The sequence below is a fragment of the Melanaphis sacchari genome, unplaced genomic scaffold (genome assembly GCF_002803265.2).
Source record: "Melanaphis sacchari strain LSU unplaced genomic scaffold, SCAv2.0 Contig4_pilon_pilon, whole genome shotgun sequence".
Taxonomy (NCBI): domain Eukaryota; kingdom Metazoa; phylum Arthropoda; class Insecta; order Hemiptera; family Aphididae; genus Melanaphis; species Melanaphis sacchari.
In genome coordinates this window covers 4,815,897-4,840,238 of record NW_020271335.1, presented here as the reverse complement: position 1 = coordinate 4,840,238, position 24,342 = coordinate 4,815,897, and the positions used below count along the sequence as shown (strand labels likewise).

The 24,342-nt window shown below is 28.2% G+C and overlaps 1 protein-coding gene across 3 annotated transcripts; it reads left to right on the top strand.

The window, feature by feature from the left end:
- The first annotated feature begins 1,238 nt into the window (after nucleotides 1-1,238).
- Nucleotides 1,239-23,537, top strand: LOC112598813 (protein artichoke-like). 3 transcript variants are annotated; one of them, XM_025345441.1, is made up of 10 exons: nucleotides 1,239-1,530; nucleotides 1,794-1,921; nucleotides 15,817-16,354; nucleotides 18,981-19,149; nucleotides 20,543-20,676; nucleotides 21,157-21,418; nucleotides 21,773-22,003; nucleotides 22,116-22,334; nucleotides 22,453-22,651; nucleotides 23,274-23,537. In XM_025345441.1, exons 3-10 carry the CDS (start codon nucleotides 16,005-16,007, stop codon nucleotides 23,441-23,443), a joined length of 1,734 nt encoding a protein of 577 aa, XP_025201226.1. In that variant the 5' UTR covers nucleotides 1,239-1,530; nucleotides 1,794-1,921; nucleotides 15,817-16,004; the 3' UTR covers nucleotides 23,444-23,537. The 3 variants fall into 3 exon arrangements, with proteins under 3 accessions (XP_025201226.1, XP_025201224.1, XP_025201225.1); XM_025345439.1 differs by having other exon boundaries at nucleotides 1,239-1,921; XM_025345440.1 differs by having other exon boundaries at nucleotides 1,239-1,921; nucleotides 15,791-16,354.
- The last annotated feature ends 805 nt before the right edge of the window (nucleotides 23,538-24,342 follow it).

The window sequence follows — 24,342 nt, the reverse complement described above, 5'->3', positions numbered from 1 at the left end:
TAAAAAGTCGCCCTCCATAAATTTGCCGCTCTATGCGGCTGCATAGTTCGCAGTGCCTTAAATTCGCCCCTGCTTACAATCCTCGATAACCTCCAGAGACGTCTTAAATACTCCTGGCCTAGAGATCTCCAAATTTAATCTGTCGGGTGGCACTACTGAGTGCCCTCTCCTATCATTATATTTTCGATAAAAAAAAAAAAAAAAGGATATTGTACACTCCACATTATACTGGAACAATAAAGAAAAAATTATCAATTTTAATTGATGTAAAACCAAAACAGAATATTTCGATTATAAATTATATTATTACCTACATTATTATAAATTCATAAACACATGGCGTGTAAATGCATGTAACACATAGTATAATATAATAAAATGAATATTATGAATTATGACGTATATTATACTATTTCAGGGCAGCAGCGTTGGTATTTAGTGGATGTATAATAATATGATATTGATTAATTATTTACAATATATAATACACGGAATGCGTGTATTATTATATTGTTATAGGTAGATCGTAGATATTATTACAGAAATATTATTATATGCACCTTTACATGACATGACGTATACCTACCTATATTGTTTGTGTGTTTGACGTTTGCATTTCGAAAACTTGGCCGTCTCCCGGCGGATTGCGAACACAATATTTTATACGTTTAGAATTATTATAATAAAATACGATTCACCACCGTCACTGATATCATGTTGTGAGATGTATTTTAGCTAATATAATATACTCTAACACGTCGTCCGTCAACTACACTGTGCGACGTCAATGATGTCATCATTATTATAATATAGTAATAAATCGTATAATAAATCGCTAATCGAGAACGAGAGTACACATAAGTAGGATAAAACGGAGACGGTGCCGGAGAGAGAAAGATAGATAGAGCGAGAGAGACACGCAGAGAAACGATTTGAATATAACAATAATATAATGTATTATTATATCAAATAATAAGTCGCTCGTAGCTGTACATTGAACGCACGCACACACAAATTCGTGTATAGGGTGTACTCGGAGGATTTTCGACAATTACGTACGCCGGAATCATGCCATAAATTACAGGACACACTCTGTATGCACACGTACGTTGTGTACTGTTAAATACGCACACACACAATGTAATATGTGCGGTATAAAGACGTATTTAATATTATATGTAGTATATACGTATAGGTACTTATCGCGAGCGTGTGCGCGCGCTCATATTGTAATTCGTGTTTATTGTTATTCCCGTCGGTCGGTCGGTCGGTCGGTCCATTTAAAAGTGTATTCTTGACGTGTGTCCCCTTTGCCGATCCGCGCGGGTCAGTTTGATAGCATTTGCCGCTCGCACGCCACGCATTTCACGCCACGACACGCACCCGGAACGGATTCGAGACGATATTCAATCAGCCACCACAGCACTGTAGTATAATATTGTGTTGAATTCACACAACATCATATTGTTAAACGATCGACACGTTTCGGCCGTCGGTCGCGGTTACCGGACACCTTTACTGTATAAAAAGGTGCAATAAATATATTAACATAAATATATTAAATAACTGTCCCGCGCGATTGATTTTCATTGCACGGTTCTTTTTTCGTCTTCTCGGAGAGGTGAGACTCGGCTCGTCTTCGGCGGGTGATTGGCATTTTCGTTTTTTTTTTTTTCCCAATACATATTTTTTTTGTTTTCACAATCCGCCACGCACCGTTCGCGGGGCCCGTCGTACGATTTAATATTATAATATCACATATTTACGATTTACGTTCAGTATTTGTGTAATAGTGCGCTTACCGAAAGTCGAAAAGTCGATCCACCCCATCGTCTTCCAATCGCTGCAGTGGACCGCGGACGAGGGCTGAACGCCGCCGCCGTCTCTTGGACGTAACGTGGTCGTCGTCGGATGATGTTAAGTAAGCACACTCGAATCATTTTACCGCTGTTATGCGCATAATATCATAGCTACATCATAATATTTTCAATGGCGCTTTGAACGAGAAATCGGTGACGGGGGAACAAATGCAAAAAAGTCCCTTTTCGCGGAGAACGCGTGTGCGTGACAGAACTCCTTACAGTACGTACTTATATGTATATTGTGTCGGACGAACGGACGCGGCAAAAATGTGCCCAAGGCCGCGGCGCGTCGTTTCCGTCGACTGGTTGGTTACCGTTAGCCGCTTTTGTTCGCGCGGGTTTGCAAAGACGCATGAAATAAAATATTATGCTCCCGTCGAGGAATTTGTACCTCCGCCGCCAGTGTAAAGTTTTCCCCTCGTATAACACAATATTGAAATATTTATTGTCCCGCGTGTTTACGTTAATTAAATCATAGTCGTCGGAATCGATAAATATCAAACAACGCTATAAACATTATGTTGCCTACACGAATAAAACCACACAGGACGCGCGCGACTATATTATGATATATTATATGGTAAATGTCATAAACTTCACCGGGTTAGTTGGATGTAATATGTAACATTTGAATATTATACAAAATAAATGCGCGAAACGCAAATCGACGAAAACTTTTTGCGATGAGAATTGCGGCATTTTTATCCTCATACATTGGTTTTTATCTCTTTGCACTCACTAAAAAGTTCGTAAGACTACTGATTTTTAAAGTAAAACGTCGATAATGGATATATACTGATTTGTGTTCATTTCAAAGAACTTAGTTGAAGTTTAGGTTAGCTTTCACCCACTGAAGTAAACCGATTTTTTCGAACGTACCTGTGTACGACTATTACGCATATTATTAATTGTACAATTACACAGTTAAAAGTGTTAAAACACTTATAAGTGTTATAACAATTATTAGGTTAATGAATACTTTTATTATTATTATTTTCTAAAACTACAACATTACACCTTTAATTATAAACTTAATATTTTGTGACTTCTCACTTTACAGGGATCTTTAAAAAAAAAATAAAAGAAGAATATGTTTTATCTGTATGTGCATATATATTTTTGTAGGAACATATTGTGACTATTGTCTATTCTTTATATTAACCTAAAATGTGCATACGTTAAATCAAAATATCCAATTTATAAAATCCAAAATATACATTACACTACTGTAGAATTTTAGATTTTGTCCTATTATAATAATAATAGTATTCATTTAATCAAAGCGTTTAATTTTCGGAATGAACTCAAAGAGTAAATGAATATATTAGGTATCAATTTTTTTTCATGCGTAATGACAAGTAATTTTATATTTGATAATATTCACTTTCTATTATTTAGTTGTTTATTTGTAAACAACTATACCAAACGTTGCCGATATAGATAGATATTACATTTTTATGTTAAATAATTTTAAAACCAATAAGATATGTCTAAAATTATCAAACTTTAACGAAGTTTTTCATCGCATTAGTGCAATGTACAATAATGTCTAATGTTTAATTGTGTTTTATCTAGAGAACATAACAATGACTAAATAATTGTAATATTCTGTGACTTCGATTTTTAACATACGTAATATATTCTGTATAAATTAACTATACTTCTATATTAAGTGGGTAGTCTTTAAAAAAAAGCCATGGGAAAATAATAGACTTCAACAAATAATCACATATTAAGTTAGGTATAGAAAAATATTATTCGTTTATGGGAGCTATGATGGTGATAACAAAAAAATCATGTTTTTTGTATATTAGAACTGTAAAAAAATTTAAATTAAACAATAATGTTATAAAAAAATTTTCCCAAACACTATTAAATTATCAAGAATTCCATAATATTTTAAGAAAAGTGTCTCTCATAAAAAACGTTAGTAAATGTTTGTAAATAAAAAGAAAAAAGTTATCTTTCTCTAAACGTTTTATTTATTTTAATATATTTTGTTTTAATAACAATCATATTCTATGTAATATTATAGCTAAATAGAATGGAAATATTTGTTATCAAAAAAGTTTGAATAGAAATTAAAAAAAAAAAAAATTGTTATGTTCTACTTATTAGTTATTATTCACTTCTTAATATAAATTAAATTAATTATAATATACCATACATAATATCTTAATTAATTAGAACAAAACAATTTATTTTATTTTTTTTATTAAAATATAATTTTTATTAGAATATTATTATTTTACCATGTGTAATAAGAAACGGATCAATTATTACCGTGGGTTTTTACTAATTATTGTATCTGAAAGTTGAAACTAAAATTATGAGAGAAATAAATGTATAATTTACATGTTTTATTAAAAGTAAAAAAAAAAACAGCTATTATAAATACACGACTCTACCATTAATAAAATATGTGAAAATATGAGTCGTTATTTAAAACATAAAAATACCCAAATTTGGAAAAGTAAATAATTTGGTGTCAATACACAATACATTTTTTTCCTGTCATATTATTTAGCCATAGTCTATCATAATGTTAGTCTTTTACATTAGCACAAACATTAATTAATTAATTTTTAACTAATTATTTATTTGGTTTACAGACATGCGTGTTACTGATTTGTCATATGTCATAAAACCATTTGCACTTGGTATTTTTATCACCATAACTCGTTTGAAACCCTTACATAATTATTTAATATGTACCACTATTTGAGGGTATATTTAAATCTTTAAATTTTTATTCGTATTATACAATAGACAAAATATATAACCATCATACAATCATTGTACTAACCTAACCATGCTTTAAATTCTACTGTGTCTGTATTTAAGTTTTAAAATTCAGTTTTTTATACAATATTATTAGTAAGTATAGTCGGCCATGAAGACAGCCAATTTTTCGAATAAAATGTTACGTACACGATACATGCTATTAAAATAATCAATATCCTTCTTTTAGTGGTTATAACTTTAAACCAACGTGTTTTTTTAATAAAATAGTTTGCGCGATTAAGCATATCTTCCCCACTATTGAAGTGTGTACGTTTGGCACTGTGACGTGTACCTAAAACATAATATTATATTACATTACAGTGATATTTGTTGATTTTAAAAACCGTCGATAAGTATAATCTTATCCTCGTCTCACTGCAATTTGGCTAGTTAAAGTATTATGGCTATTATAGTTTATAATTATTATTAATCTAACAATAATCATACAGCAATTATTTTTTTTATCGATTTCACAAACATTACCTATGTATTAGGTATTCTAATTTCTTAATTTTTAAATAATTATTTAAGGAAAATTTAATCACGATTATGCGGGTTAACGACAGAAAAAAAAGTTAGAAATGAAAATCTAACGCGTCCGAGTCTAATGTGGAGAGAACACAAATATTCTTAGAAATCGATATAGGTAGGTGTCGTGTAAAAATGTAATGCAAATTACTAGGTGTATAATCTGACCTAGAATTGCGTTTGAAGCATGGTTTATCAACAATAATATTTTTTTTAAACAATTATTTAACAATAATATTATTATTACTATTACTGAGTATCCACGCTACTACGCCGATAAATAAGGGATGCCTGTCGTGGAGTTAATTATTATTTTTTTCGTTTAACATTTAAAAGAATCATATCATACTATATGAAATAGCCATTATAGACCAACTATTTTTAACTAAAAAAGTTATGCGTATTATTAGATCTCATTATTTTAATTATGATAATAGTTATCGAATAATATATGTATACGATTTTATCATTTTAATTAATATCGTTTATTCTTCAAATGTATACATTATAATGAACAATAAAATATTACATTTTAGTAAATCATTAAATAAACATTTATAAAAATATGAGATTTTAAATCTTACTATATTTATACTTACTACTGTATACCATACTTACAGAATTCTTGGATTGACGTTTAAATGTACTTTATTTTAAGTATTAATTGTGCACACATTGAATTTCATTGATTAAGGATAATTAATTGAGTGTTAAGGTCCCTAGTTCCCTTTAAATTGCAGCAGTGGTAGTAGTGTTGAAATATGGCCAGACTGCACAGTTTAAGACTATCGAAGACTATTAATATATAAAATTGGAATGAGTTTATTTTATATTTTATTTTACAATTATTGTATTTGTTTTGATCAACTCGTTTTGACTAATTTAAAATGTTATAGTCTATACATTTCTTCTACCAACTTATGTTATTGTGTTTATTGTTTTTAATCGACGAAAAAAATAATTACTAACTTGACTAGAAAAAAATCTCAAATTATAATTTTTATGTATACTAAGTCCACTTATGACTTTACGAGATATACGACGATTCGTACTCTGTGGATTCCGACACACTTCTCTTTCTGACTGTTAATAGGTAAAAAAATATTCGGTCAGGTGCCGCAGATGGTCTTCATATTATTAATATATCGAATATTCTACGAGTAATTTTCCGATTGAATTAAATGAATGACGTTGTAATGTAAATAATAATAAAGTATTAAAATTTAGAATATTTTATATTTTTGTTATCTATATTTAATGGCTCGTGGATAAGAGAACATAGCGAAGAACAACGTTGTACAGCTCTTTCGCTGCGCGTTCCACGAATTGTAAACATTTAAATGTTCATTTTATTAAAATGATATTATACTAACGTCCTTTACACTAAACATCAGTTCTTAATATTCATGATGCTGAGTATATTGGGAATTTTGAGTTGATTTAAAGACGTATAATATAATATAAAATTTGTATTCGATTGAAAATAACAATTTTATTAATTGAAAAGCAATTGTAGTGTATTTTATTATGCGTATAGAAGTATGACGTGCGTTTAAGGCTATTTTTATGACCGCTACCTATCGCTATTGACTGCTGTTACATAGTGCACATGCAAGGGATGCAATTATTAGTATTTTACCGCCGAATATTTATAAATCTCATACGAGGATATATACCACCGCCTACACCCTCGATTATTACACCCATCATCATCGGGAGCCCGAGCACCTAATTGGTTATGTGAGACATCTGCATAGAGTCAGGAATAGCTTTGAAATACATCATTGCGTGGACATTAAATAATGGCGTGGATGTAACTACGTACAGTGGTTGACTGAATTTAAATTTTAAATGACGCAATTTCATATTTAATCATTTACCACTACCACCCCTAAATATCTACATTGTATTAGCCTGTAATATATATTATAACAATTAACAAGGTTGTAATGTAAATATAATGTGGTCGATAAGTCGGGCCTTAGCCTCGGTGATATTGCACAGACTGACACCATCTCCTTTTAAAAAATTGAGTACATTGGATCGCCACTGTCTATGTGTACCGTATAGTAATTTGCCGAGTGAATATTTTGTTTTACAGTGACCTAACTACAGCTGTCATCGCACGCGCGCTCTAAATCGGCACCACTAAAATTGATCGAGCTAAAGTTTTATTCGTTGCGATTAATATTGTAAATAATATTGTATGATTTCGGCGGGAACGACAGATTTCGTAGTTTTCGTCTTATCGAGGCGGTTAAAGTTGTGAAAGTTTTCACTGCACTCTGTTATAATAACATTAATGTGTTAAACGTATGCGTATCAGCCTACCTATATCTATACGTAAATCATATTATATAAATGTTATTTACGTTATCCATTTATTGTTGAATATTGATTGGTGATTACATAATAGTACTATTATAATACACAACTACTTATAAATGTATATATTATAATACAAATATTAATTATATAAATCAGCGATTCTCAGATCGATTGTCGAGACCTATCAGACGACCTATAAGTTCCGTCGACCCATAATATTTGTACACACACACATACACCACTACACGCAATATAATGTATCAGCTATCTATTATTATGTTCCTAAAGGTACTATTATACAAATGTATAGTCGAAAAACGTATGCTAAACACGTGTTCGACAAGTAAAAAAACAGCCGTCGCACACATCGCCATTGAATCGCGTTCTCAATAATGATTTTATGTATTTGTGCATAAATCATTTATTATAAATATTATATTATTCCGATCATAATATATAATTTCGCCATATTAGTATGTAATTAAATATACACAATTATTATTGTAGTGATAAATTTATATTGCAGTTTTAAATATTCTAGTACACGAATACTAGGCATACCGTTATATTAGTGAGTAGGCTGCAAATGCGTTAGGTCAGCGAGCGCGCAATGACGCGACGACCAATTTTCTATTATTATTATCATTATTATAAATTTATTGTTTAATTGTATCGTTACAAAGCTGACGTTGTATACATAAACGACAAGTGCTCTTTACGTTACAAATTAAAGTTAAATTGCATCCATTTAGGTGTATGCGTTATTTGCTAATATAAAGCAGTAGTAGTGTGCAGTATGTATACTCGTATACCTATGTATATTATTATAAACGACATATTTTATTCTTAAACAAAAAAAAAAAAATTGTATAGCAATCATCATTTTTTTTTTATATTCAAAATATTACAAAGATTTGATTGAAGCTAATCATTATTTTATTTTGTTTTTAACTGAATTATTAAACACGTAATGTAAATTTATTTTATTTGAAACTATATACATAAATATATATATATATAGTAATTTATCTTTATTTTATGTGAATAATGTTCATTAATTGGCAGTTTTTATCTAATGTCTTTTTAATATCTGTTCATGAATAATTTCCAATGTAAACTGTATATTTATTTAATGATTTTTAAAAATTAGCATACGTCAAAAGATTTTTTTTTGGAATTAAATAATTAGTATTTGAGATACGCTCTGTACAACTTACCTAATTGTTTATTGTAATATTTAAGTTGTTTGTGTTCAAATTCGAAACATTTATTAAAAAGATATATATTATGTATCTATACATAATGTATTATTAAGTTACTCATTTAAACAATTCAAAAGTGATATTTAATTATTTAAACTAATTACTAATAATTAATATCATACAATACAACTTTTTTAAAGAAAAACCATTAAACATTATTAATATATCATATATATAAATAAATAAATATATATATATATATATATATATATATATATATATAGGATATTATAACTTATTTCACTTAGATTTTTTAAGGGCATAACTAAACAACGACGCGTGTATTTACCTACATATTATATCTATACATATCACGATATTAGTATTAATATAATTATTAAATATATATTTATTAATATTTCTTATATACTATGCACGTTACACATTTTAATTGATAATAAATGATTTTAATAACAACGCATTTTACTATAAAATTATAATGTCGAACCTCAGGGAGAGGAATATTGTAATTTAAAATGTTCATTAATTTTTAGACTTAAGGGACTTACAAAATCAATTTAAATAATAACACTAGATAAATGTAAAAATACAACAAACTATATAGTACTTTAATGATTAAAAAATTTCATGTTATTGGCAATCTAGTTCTTGTGAACATAAGCAGGTATAGATTTTTAATAATATAATAAGTTATCACGGTCAACATGTACTATCTTGTTACAGGAGGACTTTGGTCTGAGAGAATCAGACAAACATCAAAAACATATACAAATGATAATGAATATAATGTGGATGAACATATTGTTACATATTGAAGCATAATTTGGTTAATTTCTAATTGAAAATTAAAACCAAAACATTTAACAAAACGAAAAAACTGTACGCCACGTGTATCACTTTTCTCATTTTTGCTTCATTTACGTCTTATACTACGATTTAAAATTAATTGTTCATTTTAACATTTAATAATATTTTACTACATACTGCTGACGATATATTGAGTAATTCGATTTTGCCGATACAATATAATATTGTATAGATAAAATATTTATTTTTTCATTCTATGTTTTTATATCATGTTTGGAATGGAAATATGATTTCATATTTTATTCAATGAAAAACAATAAATTACGTATACGCATGCGGTCTGCAATTTTTATCGGACGTACCACTTTATCGACATGATTGCACGCGTGTATACGTATACAGAGTGGTTTTTCTATAGTTAACAATCTTAATAACTATTATCACAAACAGTATGAATTTTTGAAAATATATTATTGTCTACAAAGATTATTTTTGAAAAAAAAATATTTTTTTTTTTTTTAAATTTCAAAACCAATTTTATAGAGTTTTCATTTTTTAAATTATATTATACACATTTCAAGACAGAATGATTTTATGATTATTTTAATGCATAAAAAAACAAATTTTAAACGAGTGGCTGTAAGTTGTAAGTTGCAACTACTTATAAATATTTAAAGTTTTGATTAATGAATTAGTGGGCTAAACATTTCGGATTATCTATTCACTTCGAACCTATAATTTTACCACCACATTCTATTTACTATATATAGTCCGCTAAAAAATATAACTTTAAAATATAAAATTAAAAATACATGTTGTTTTTAAAAATATAATAAAACAATATAAGAATATCAAAATATAATAGTTTTTTTTTATGTATTTAAAAATACGTATAAAAAAATAAATTAAATCATTTTAATAATTTTTAAAATAATAAGTGAATATTGGGATGTTATTATAATAAAACAAAATAACAATATCAATAAATAATATACCAATGTGGCGGTGTCATTTTAACTAGGATTTAAATTTAATACCTAACTGAATTTTTGTTAATTATTAATATCTAATAATATATAATTTATAAATATCATACTATTTTATAGTGGTACATGTAGTACGATATCATAATAATATTATCACATTCAAGCCATTTGGTTGACGTTGACAATTGACATTGTATATAATATTTTATTGCCGGTAAAATAAAATAGAATACTGTTATCCGGATACAATACATACAGTGTGATTCACCAAACATGATCACTCCATTTTTTTTTTTAACAATTAATTTATTAAAATTAGTTTTTGGAGCTTTAAAAATAATTCAATTTTTAAATTCTTAAAATATTGTGTACTACTTAAGGAGTGTTATATGTTCATTAAAACTTCGATGTTTCAAATGAAAAAGTCCCTTTTTTGCTGCAAATTATTTATTTTATTTTAAATTTTGATATACTTACCTATATACTTAATTGAAAATTCAAATGAGTAGTTTTTAAGTTATTAAAATGTTTATAACTTATAAGTATTAAAAATGATTGTGATGTGAGGAAATTGTACGTCAAAATTTTCAGAAAATTAATCTGTTAAATAATTTACTGTTTAAAAGGGGGATTGTTATTTGAAAAATAATATTTATTGTATCTCCATAGAACACTATTTATTTAACTAGTACAAAAAGCTTAAATATCTAAATATATGGTATTTAAGACGTATATTTAAAAATTCCAAAAATCATATTTCGAATAATTAGATCACTGAAGAACAATAGTAAACGAGCATGCATGACAAATTATTCTATATATTTGTATATTAAAAATGCTGCACGCGTTAATAATATAATTATTATTTCTATTAGTTGTGTCGATGATGTGCAGGTACTTATGTATAATATATTGTTTGAGATTTAAATTAATCACTGGTCACTCTTATCATTATTATTATTTTCTAAGCCATGTGATTAAAATATTTTTCAATTTTAAATCATAGTATAAGTTTTGTATATACGTATATATATATATATTATATATAAAAGGTACATAATACAGTCAGCTAAAGGTCATCTCATATAGCTCACGGGTAGTGCCATCTCATTATTATTCTGTTTCGTGACCCTGCCACAATAGATATCTACATACTGCAGCAACTATATAAATTATCAGAAAGTAAACATCAAACAAAGCATGTGTAAAATAATTGTTTCATTAATTCTATGTAATAAAATATTGTCTTTTTTTTAAAATATTAACAGTATAGTGAAATTATAATCTTTTACATTCATATTGTGATTATTTAAACAGCAAACACTGGTTATTTTGACAAGAATATCAACTAAGCGATCGAAAAAACATAACAAGTATATTTATAAGTAAATAAAAATCTTAGCAATTTATTTTTATCAACCAAAATATGTTTGTCAGTTATTGACTAATGTAAATCTATTATCGCAGTCTGAAACGGAATAATTATATACATTTTTTTTTATTATGTCAATTGACAGCTATGATAACTTTGTTTTTTTTTATTATTATTATTTAAAGGCGTTTAAAATTTAGATATTTAGATATGAGTAGTATGTATAGAGTGAAATGGCAAAAGTGATCGTTAGAGAAAAACGCCTCTATAGTTTATACTATTATTATCTTAATTTAAATTGTTTATGAAAAAAAAAAAAATACTATTCTTTCAGTAATGTTATTTATGGCGAGTACCTTTATCAACATTTTCAGAATATTTCTTCTTCAGGTTATGAAATTAAAATTATAGATTGCTGTTTAAAAATCAAAATCCGGTTATGTGTAGGTTGCTTTTACATCATAATCAATATTCAGTATTGTAATATAATATTATATTTAAATGTATACCTACTAAGAAGTAAGAAGAAATATTTATATATTTTAAGTGAGCTTAGCTTGACTGTATCATGTGAATCTTTATTGTTTTAAAATTAATCGACTAACGTAACATTGTCTTCTATTTATCAATGATAAAATATTCAATTTTTAATTAAATTGTTAAAATTATATGCTTGGTTTAATTTCATCAAAATACTCACCAGCGCATACTAATATGAGATTATATTAAGAAGGGTAAAGTACATATTTTAATTATTTCTTTAAGCTAATATATATTATTTAGTTCTTACTTCTTAGTATAATTTACGAACTAATTGTCTGAATGTTTATTATATTAATTAATAATTATTAACATCACATACGCAACACATGAAAATTATTTCAAAATACGAAAACCAAAAAATATATTTGTAAAATATAATATTAAATATAATGGATAAGAAAAGTTCAATTTCGCAAGTTTCCCGATTGTTTGTTATATTTTAAACACATCTTGTGTACAAAAACATCGATTAGGTGATTGACAGTCACCATCGATCACCCTTGATGCTAGATGGTGGATCGTAAGAGGTATTATCATAAGATAATGGTAAATTTATGGTCTTTACACGGAAATATATTAAATTATATTTGCTTAAGATATAACTACATAAATTATATTATAAACATGTATGTGATGATGGTCATGTAGTATTTGGTTATAGAACATTATTGGTGAAATAATTGGGGTCAATAAAATATTAACGTCATGAGGTTAGGTTAATTGTATCGGAACTATTTAAATTGTACATTGACATTTTTCGTTAACACAATAATAATTATTACTCATCAATAAATTAAATGATCATTCGAATCTCTATGGTGTAAAATAGCCGCGCATAAAACGGTCTACAATATTCTACATCACATACCATCAGAACATCATAAATTCATAAGTTTATAGTAATCAGCTTAAAGAACTGAGTCTTGAGATTATCGTGCTTAATTAATTCAATTGATGTTAAAATATATGCTAATTATACAAAATGTATATTTAAAATCCAATGTTAGAATTTTGGTTTTAATTTAGCATGATATTCTACAAAAATATGTGTGTTGTCAAAAATGTAACTTTTGTCGTAAATAATCGCATGTAATTTAAAATAGACAATTAAATTTTTAGTTTTTCTACTTTTAAAATATTTTGATTGTGTACAATATTATGATATTATAAATCGCGCGCATTTGCCAGTTGGTATCGATTTTCGTCTGTGCTCTTTCCATAATATTATAATAGATCATTTATCCGTCCATCAAAAATTCGCATGGTATAGGACATGCATAGGTATTTTAATTGATACAAATAATTTATTATATATAGTGAAAAGTACAATTGAATCTATTGTCTAAAATTGAAGTTATTTTGATTGTTTTTGTTTTTTATTATACTACAACTAAAGTATCGGAAAACTATATCTACGCATTATGTGCGTTATCAAAACTTTGACGTCTGGATCGAGAGAACGACGCAGCTGTGTATTATATTATTAATAAAATAACCATTGTTATAACAGTTGGCTGCTGATAGATCGATAACAATTTCTCAAATTTCTTTGGAACGACAAAAAAAAAAAAAAAAAATAAAATAAAATAATAATAAGATAATATTTTCTTATAATAATATGTCAAATGTGTGTACGTTATTGACGAGGTAAAAAAAAATATAGGTATATCTTTACAACAAAATTGCGTATAGTTATGGTCATTTTTATCAAAACGTTATATTTATATTAAATATATCAATGCGTTAACGTAATAAAAATGTAGTATAACATCTATGCAAACTAATATCGATCACAGTTTAGTTGATGATAACTGCGGATTGGCAGCTACGTTATGACTATAATTCCCATCTGATCATCTAAACACATAACGCCTGTAAAAAATGTGGATCATAGATATTTTATTGGTACAGGGTGTTTTACCAAGCATACTTACCCTGTTTTTCTTCAATAACACAGTTATTCAAAATCTGATTTTTGGAATATTTAAATACACCTAAAGACTATAATTTTAATTTTTTAGTTTTTTTGTACTATTTAAATAAAAAGTATTTTGTAATGATACAAAATTCTGTTTTTTAAAATAATCTTTTTTTTAAACAGTAAATTAATTAGCAAACCATTTCTTTAAACATTTTTAGTCATTAAAATCAAAATTCATATGAGTAGTTTTTGAGTAATTTAACTTAGTGTAATAAGGATCATAGGTCTAGAATGTCTAGACAAATAAAAATAAGGGGTTACATTGATATTAAATTAATATTATTCTATCAATATTTATACCACTCTGTATTTAAAGTAGGTATTTCTATAGAAATTTTAAAAACAGTAGAAAATGCGACGTCGGTGTTCCGTCAAAATAACCATACTTTGCACGTCATAATTACAGAATTATCGAATTATAATTTAAGAATCGTATGTACAGTATTGACTTACGTCATCATCATTTAGATGTAGACGCGATGGTGTAATTTCACGGGTTTTACGGATTACGAGTAGGGTTGGTGAGAATTAGATTATGGTATACATTTATCAAAATCTTTAGAAAAAAATATTGTAGTCGATCACGTCGGTCTTGTGACCATCGTCGTCTGTTGGAGATTTTAATTTACATAATATATAATACGCAATAATATATATTATATAATATATGTATGTAAATATTTTTACATAATATTATTATACGTTATCATTCTATACTATGTCAAAACGTATGTGACAATAGTTGTATTGTTTAAAATCTTAAACTTAATTTTCCGGATAAGTTTTACCACGGAATGATTTTTACTTTAAAAATCACGCGTCACTAAATTTTGGTTTTTGAATGTGTTTCTAATTTAACCTATAGAAAATAAACGAAAAAAATCGTTTAATAAAATGCCCACTTTCGGTGCCAAACGCCGCAAATCGAAGTTAATGCGTACGGAAAAAATTGATCGCGGAGGGGACCACTATATCCCCTCTCGCTCTTACACAAAAACACACACACACACACACACACACACACACATATACAGAGTAGTGTGTACTATACGAGCGCGCTGCATCGGACATGATGTTTGTTGATTATATTATTATATGCTGCACATGATCGTAGTACAGTTGCTTTGCGCGTAATGAGCTAGTTGCGACGACGGCGTCGCGTGTGTGCTGTACCTATATAACATATAATATATTATAGCGACGAATATATTGCATTATTTGACCCCCACCCTTCCGCCTCTCGACACGTCCGCCGAATGTCAAATCGATCAATAAAAATTTAAATCGTAAAAAAAATTCTAATCGATCGCCACTACCGTTTTCATATCGTTTTATATACGCGTATATTATACATGTTATTTTATTATTATTAACAGTTGCGCGGCCCCGGTCGTTGTTGCAGGGATGCAGGGAACGGTATAATCATTGTTGTAGCTACTTCAGCATCAATCCGCCGCCAGTCGTCACGCCAAGCGCCTAAGACGAGCGCAAACCGCACGGTAATAATAGCCGACAACAATTATTAATATTTACATCCGTAACCTGCACCGGAACCAGATTTAAGCCCACGAGTATTTCGACATCACGATCATGAACTGGTCGCGTCTGTGCTTCCTGACGGCCGTGGCCACGTTCGCCATGTCCGGCGTTTGCGGCTCTTACATACTGGAAGACACGCCGCTCCACTGTTCGGTGCGCCGGAGCATATCGCCTTGCACGTGCAGTTACTTCACCGGCATGGTTCGTCCCAAGATCATGGTCATCTGTCAGAAAATGGTGTCGTTCGAGAGCGTTATCGGCGCGCTCCAGAACAAGTTCGACGCGGTGTTCGATTACGTTCTCAACATCGAGTATTCGGAACTCCACGACCTGGACACGAGGCGGTTCAACGAGCTGGGCTTCCCGATAGTCGACCTCAAGCTCACCAAAAATAATCTCAGGTGGGCGCCTTTATAATACTATCAAAATTGTATTATAATAGTATATAATAGAATGGTATGGATACACGATGATAACATAAGGCCTTGTTATCGAACTGTATATGGTTTTACGCGAGACTGGTTTAAAGAGGAGCGGAAGGGACACTTGTCCTCTAGCGTAAGTTTTTGGAAGCGCGTAAAATTGTGTACAGTATGATTTATAATATTTCAAATCACTAGGATGAATTAAAAATATTTGTTTCGTACTAGAATGATGTACTGTATTGATAGCAGTATGGAAATCAACAATTTGAAAAATACTCGCCTTGTGGCGCAAAATTTCTTAATCTAGCATTGATTGTATTTGATACACTCTGCTACTGTTTTGTTTTCCGGAATAGAAGATTCGATTGAAATAATTTTAAAACACGAGAGATTGCGTTAAATCTTCCTGACACGCCCTATATTTACGTATTTGTGACGTAGTTATGTGTTAGTTATTTCCGATAGCATGGACTGCTAAATCGAGTCGTTTTCGAAAATGTTTAAGATAGTTTAGTAGTACATAATATTATACCTAAATATATATATATAATATAGGCACATAAAGCTATTTTCAATTTCAGTACCTACACAAACTTTTTCGAGATAATTATATTAACGTTTTTTTTGTTTTATAATATGAGTAAACTAATAGTGAATAGTAGATGAGTAATTAAAAATTTGTATTATGATCATCAAAACTTTGTACATCGATATTTCAAAACAAAAACAATTTTAATTACTCATTAGTAAATTTTACTTAATTACAGATAACTTGTAGATTTGTAATAATGTAAAATCAAATCATTTTAGATGACAAAAATTTATGCAAACACTATAGTGATATAACAGATGGGAAAATTAAAAAAAAACCCTTTTTTAAATCTAGTATTAGTGTAGTACAAGTGTTAACATCTTATAGTTATTGATATAATAAAAATTATACGTACATTTACTACCCATCTAAATTTATTTTTTTTCAAATTTAAACATTTTTTTTTTTTTGAAATCGTTCAATTTATTATGAAACTTTTTAAAAAGGAAAAACTAAAGGTAAAATCACGATCGTCGAAAATAATATACATTTTTAAAATGGCACGAAACCGTGTAAAGTATTTAGTCAGAGTTGATAGGCGGTAGCACACGGAGGCAGTGCTTAAGATTTAAATTCTAATGCTAATATGAGATATACAAATATAATTGGTGAATAAAAATTAGGATTTCTATAATCAAATTTGATTGTATAATTCCTTGAGCCGTGATAAAAATAGAATAAAAACATAAAATATTTTATGGAGATAGGTAATCTGATATTAAAGTATCCATTCAATAAACTAGACTACATATTTGTGCATAAAAATAAAAATATAGATTAAAGATAAATTAAAAATAATATAAATTATATAACAACTATTATGGCTTTCTTATTCACGTGCTAATAATAATTTTTCGAAATCATGTTAAAAATATTTCTGTAAAAAAATTAATGATAGGAATAATAACCATAGTAAAATGCTTTGAACTTTTTTATACTTATTATGTATTGTTTAATATTATTTCACAAGCTTTAGTATCGATTTGAATTTTTGCACTCAATATTAGCAGATATTACCAGCTAGCAGCTATGTATGTAAGATCATTAAGTAAATACAAATAATTAAATTCATAGATTTTTGTGAAAAATCTCTTGTTGAACAATCAATCATATTATCATATTCGTAGAATTCAAACCAATAAACATTTTTTTTATTTTGGTTTTCGTCACTGTTTGAATATTATTGACGAACAAGTTGCACTGTTATTGTTACATAATATTATATAATATAAGCTGATTGTCTATTTATTACATCCAATTTTTAATTAATGAACATTTTATTATAATATTGCTAATACTTCTATGTATATAGGTAAATGTACGACGTGTTAGGGTATTCACTATGACGATCGGATTATTCATTATCTGTTACTATTTCGTAAAAACAATAACATCTGCACTCCTTCAATACGGTCATACACGACATGTAACTTCGTATAATTATTACAATATTTACGATTACATTTTTTCGAGATAAATATTGTTCTGGCAAAACTAAATAGACGTGAATATTGCGTAAATTTAAAGGTTAGGCATAATAGGTAGGTATATAACATTGTTATCATGGTTATCATATAGACTGTATAGTAAGAATAATCGTGTTTATATTGTGTTCCGAGGTTGTATATTTTCTTAACAAAAATTAAGTTATGATATTTACAACAGCATTTATTTGACGGAATATCATGAACACGTCAAGTAGGTAGTTATGGTCTTGAAAGTATTGGTGACCTCTCATAAAGTTTCGAAAATATCATAGATTTTGTCCCATTAAATTGCGAACACCGAGTTTTGTCTGCACAAAAAGCTAAAGAGACACAACGATAAGAATTATATTATTTAAAACACTATCGCGTTAGTGTTAGACGATTTAAATTGACTCGTCACAATTATTATGAAATTGGTGTCGACGATAGAATAATAAATATATCACCTACTACATCATATTATTATTGTAAAATTACAAAGGTACCCAATAATTATTACGGATGACTTTGTTCCACTTTGTAGTACGCTACCGGATGAGGCTTTCATTGGTATGAACAGGATACGGATCCTGTACTTGTCGGACAACAGACTCTGTGCAGTTCCCACTCAGATATTCAAGCACATGCCCAGTATCGAGGTATTGGACTTGGCCAGGAATTCCATACACAGTGTTGCTTCTGGAGACTTTCAAGTACGTTACAGTCTATATATTTAATGTCGTGTATATGCAAATGCGTGTACTATTATATTTTATTATTGTAATAATATGGTTTAATAAAGTGTGTAGACATATTTTCCGGGCGGGTTTAGCTCTATTGCAGAAGAGCGCATGTATCGTACAGGAAGTAGCGCGAGCTGCAATCCTTCACCCTGCAGAGATTAAACGCAATCGCTTGTCTACAAACTCGCGATAAAAACATTGTGAATATGAAATCATATTTTTCGTTACTGTACTATTGCGTTAATAAAGTAAAGAAAAAAAAACAAATATTGTAATATTATTTGTTATAATAATTCGAAATAGTTATCATCATCAATCTTACGTAACTAATATTCTCAATGACATTCTCATGTATATGTTATATGCAATTTATGTACTTAACGCGGAAATTGAAAAGCATATTTATACAAGAAAAATGAGAGTATTTACGCGGAAATATGGCATTATTTTTGCAAAATCCATTTTGGTGTAATTCAAAAACAAATAGCTGGAGATACGTGAGATTTTTAATACATTTTTTAAAATTATTCTATAAATTTTATCATTTTTAAAACCAATTTGAGCTATAAAAAACGTTTTCAATTTTTTTCTTTATAATATGTTAATCAAACAATTTATGCAATGTCATATATCTGAAGAATGCAATACAAGATTCTGCTTAAGTTGTTCTTATAGTATTTAAAATTATAGAAATTACATTGACACAATTTTTTTTTAAAGGTTTAAAGTGCCCATTTTGACAAAAGTTGTTAATATTATCAAAATACACTAATTATTTTTAATTCAAAATAATTTGAATTTTAAAAACTAAAGCTTAAGTAATGAAAATTTATATAATTATATTTATAAAATAATTATATTGTATTATTTTATTTTATTTTCAAATGCTTTAAAAAAAAAGTAAATTGTGACATGCGTTTTAGATATTATTTAATTGGGGTATGAACAATTTATAAAGAGTTATATTATTGTATTAAATTTCTAAACATTTTTACTTAAAGACAATGATATTATCATACATAATTTGCAAATAAACTTAAACATCTATAAATTTACTTGACTGTTTTTGCTGTTACCAACTAGAATCAGTTTGCTGCCAGAAAATTTGAAAATAGAATTAATTTTAAAAGATAATGAATGATAACAGCAACTCATATTGTACAAACAATACATTATAATCTAGTATAATATAGTTTTGCATAAAACTTAACATGTACTATAAAAACTTTTTTTTTCAAAAGTTTGGCTTAGCAATCTAGATTAGAAAGTTAAATAAAAACCACATATTATTGCGTTACTATTAATAATTAATGAACAAAATAGAATTTTTTGTTGTGATCGGTTATTTTGAATTGATTTTTAGAGTCTGTCATTGATGAATACGTTCGTGATGGCCACGAACAATTTGACCGATATAACGAATGGATCGTTCCCCACGACGTTGAGGAAAGTCCAATTGGCTGCTAACAATCTGACGGAATTAAACGGAAATTTGAGGTAAATTACGTTGCAGAAGTGATTTGAAAGTTTGAATACACCGTGCGCTCTCAAAAGTTATATACGTTTATATATTGTATACTATAATACTGTTTGTGTGTAGCGTTGCTTGTATTGTTCATCTATTGCGTCAATAATAATAGTTTTCAACGGTACCACGGGCAAAGTCCGTTTGATACAACATAATATATTATAATACAGTAGTAAAATAGTTATGAATGATACATATATAAACCCATGTTCTAGTATATGATAAAACAAAATACTAAAAACTGTATTTTGTTAATTATTACCTATTATTATTCGTGAATACCTTTCATGTAAAGTGTAGGTACCCTATAAGATTCTTGTTTATAGAAAATAATTATCATTTATGCTCAAAAATTTCGAACTTACATGAAATATGTATACTACGTTTTTATTATACTTAATATTTTACGTAATTTTGTATAATGGCTATACCTCTTTATATTTTGTTAGAAATCAAAAAGAACTGGAATGGCTGTACTTATCTAATAACCGGATAAAAAATCTCGATGGAGAATTGCCAATTGACAACGACAGACTAATAGTCTTGGACCTGTCCAAGAACAGATTAACTCATTTGCCACCAGAGCTTAACTGTCTCAAGGCGCTAAGGTATTTTTACTGCGCATTTAATCAGTTGACCGGATTGAACAAAACATTGTCTAAGTCAAGAAAATTGGTTTGGCTTGAACTCACCGGTAACAAGATACAAGAGGTAAGTGTGAGCAATTTACGAAAAGTTATTGGTATAAATCACGGGGAGAAGAGAAATTTATATCCATAAAAAGATAATTGGAAATATAATTTCTTTATTTTATTTTATAAATATTACAGTATAAAATATCATATTATTAGGTATATAATATTATATTTAAATATAATGTTATCTATTATTAAATTGTTAATAGCTTTTCATATGAAGCGATACAATATTGATTGTATTTAAGTATTTTACAATATTTTTCTTATAGTTGTATTTGGTTTTCACCAATGTAAAAAACATATTCTGTAGGTTGGCAAACTTTGACAAGTATAATATATTGATATTTCTTTTATAATACTTTTTCAGTTGGCGTCCGATGAATTCGAAGAAGCATCGATGATCGAAGTGTTAGAACTCAGTAACAACTGCATAAAACACTTGAACAAATCGTTATTGCCACTCACTCAACTATCCGAAATAAATTTGTCCAACAATAAAATCACCGAATTTTCGTTGACTGAAATTAAGGGATTAAAAGAACTTAAGTTGGTCGATTTGTCACACAATATGATTTCCAAACTCAGTGGCCATTCTGACGTAATATATAAGATAATACGTACATAGTTGACGCAACTAAGCGCAATATGTGCAGTAAAATGTAGAAATATTAAATTATAATATAATCCTAAGTTTTTCTATTTTTCTCTAGATTATAAATGAACCAGTGACTGGAATTGAGCACTTGAAGTTGGACCACAATGAGTTGGAGTCACTCGGTGGGTCATTGATAGGTATCAAAACACTTGTCAAACTCAATATCAGTCATAACAAATTTACCGATATATCACCATATGATCTGACCGGATTAAATTTAAAAATCTTAGATGTATCCCACAATCTATTACATATACTCCCCGACTCGTCTCAGGTAATTATTCGATGGATAATATAAACCGCATATAACAATAATATAATAACAACAAATTACACGAGGTGTGCTACAATTTTCTTGTATACATAATATAATTTTTATTTTCATCCCGTAGATTCATTTACCGGCTCTTGAGATGTTAATAGCTTCAAACAACGTTTTGACTGGTTTGTCAAAAGACTTCCAAGGATACCCTGTACTTTGTCACGCCGATCTCGAGTTTAACAGTATATCGACCATTCAGGAAGAGCTGGTCGAAATGACCCAATGCAAATTGCATGGAGTGAATAGCACGTTGAGAATATACTTGGAAGGTAAGACGGGAATGATTTTCTATTGGTAAAATATTATTATCAATATTATATGCGAATTTGTTGATACATAACTTGGTGTCATGAATTGATTATGCTGGATAAACATACATTATCTCAAAAATGATTAAAATATTTAAAAAAATATATCTAAGTAAAAATGTTTATACGTATATTGAACATTTGAATATTGAACTTGTAGTTAATTATAAATATTTAAAGCTAGGATGAGTAAAGTGAAGTGGCACAGTAGGGTTCAATGATGGTACATTACTCCGCTCATCAAAGTTTTAATATTTTTGATACTAATTAGATTTCGGTTTAAAATTTATATTTTATATATATTGAAATCCAAGATAAAATATTATATAAAAGAATATGTAATTTAAAATGTAGGTATATCTATCGTCTTTTGAAAACGTAAACATTTAAAAAATATAACGATAAAAATTTATAGAGAGTAGCGAGAATACAAAAAACTTTTAGTATTTCATTACAATATATTTAAAAACAAAATTGTCTACTTTGTATTGTTTATACTTTTTTTCAAGACAATGTGTGTTTACACCGTAAAACTGATTGTTTTGCATTTAGTTTATAATATAATTGAAATTCACATCGACAGGTAATCCGGTGCTGTGTGACGATAACACAAAAACCATAACGAAGGCGATGGAGTTGAAATACAATGCTGAAGTTAGCGGTACCGCCAAGTGCATTCCCGTTACAAACGACATAAAAATATCTAACCTAACCGAGATCGACCAATCCCCAATTACTGTGATCGTGACATGACGATGACCATCATCAACTATACGCGTATTATATCTTTGAATTAATATTAATTATGTTTTCATGTTAATATTATAATTTTTATTTATATATATATATATATATCTATATATATACAATTTCTATATTAATTGTTTTTACTTCTCTGTTGATTATATTATTTTATTTTAATAATTTTTCTCGTCGTCCCTAGGACCTATAATACTATATAATATATAAAAAAATAATTTGTGCTCCGGACTGTCGTCACAAACCTTAAAATTCTATAGGTATATATACATGTTATGATTAATATAGTTACTTTTGTAAACGAAGCGTAACGTATATATTATATGCTCTGTTCACACTGCTATCTAGTCTAGCTTGTATCGTGGTTATATAATAATATTTTTATGATATATTATTATGACGATAATAGTTGTAATAATAGCAATATTGTATATTATAATAGTTTTATTATTATCATTTTTATCGTCGTCTAGATCGTAATTATTATATTGTTTACGAATATACATACAAATGTTATAACGTGGAAAGGGCTTGGATCGTATAAAGTAGGTATAAATAGTACGAATTTTGATTATTATTATTATTATTTTTTCACTTTTTCTTGTTGTAGGATTTTCGTATAATTGTGTCACTCCACTTGGATTTTAACAATAATAATAAAAAATGTTAGTGATCGTAAAAAAATCCACAGTGTTAATATTACATTCAATACGGCCAATTGTTGGTGCGAGATCAAAATTTGCTGATATAACCTTAAATTTTACATCTACCTATTGTTCTATATAAATATGTGAAATGGCTATTATTTTTCATTTAAATGTTTATAATTGTTTTTTTCAATATACAAAATTAATGAAATAAAGTTAAACTTTCACTGTTTAGTTTTATTATTT

Excerpts from the sequence above, each read along its gene's own strand:
- LOC112598813 (XM_025345441.1), top strand. The coding sequence starts at position 16,005 with ATGAACTGGTCGCGTCTGTGCTTCCTGACGGCCGTGGCCACGTTCGCC. Across the intron at positions 16,355-18,980 it reads CTCACCAAAAATAATCTCAG|TACGCTACCGGATGAGGCTT; the intron begins GTGGGCGCCTTT and ends TCCACTTTGTAG. Across the intron at positions 22,335-22,452 it reads TACTCCCCGACTCGTCTCAG|ATTCATTTACCGGCTCTTGA; the intron begins GTAATTATTCGA and ends TTCATCCCGTAG.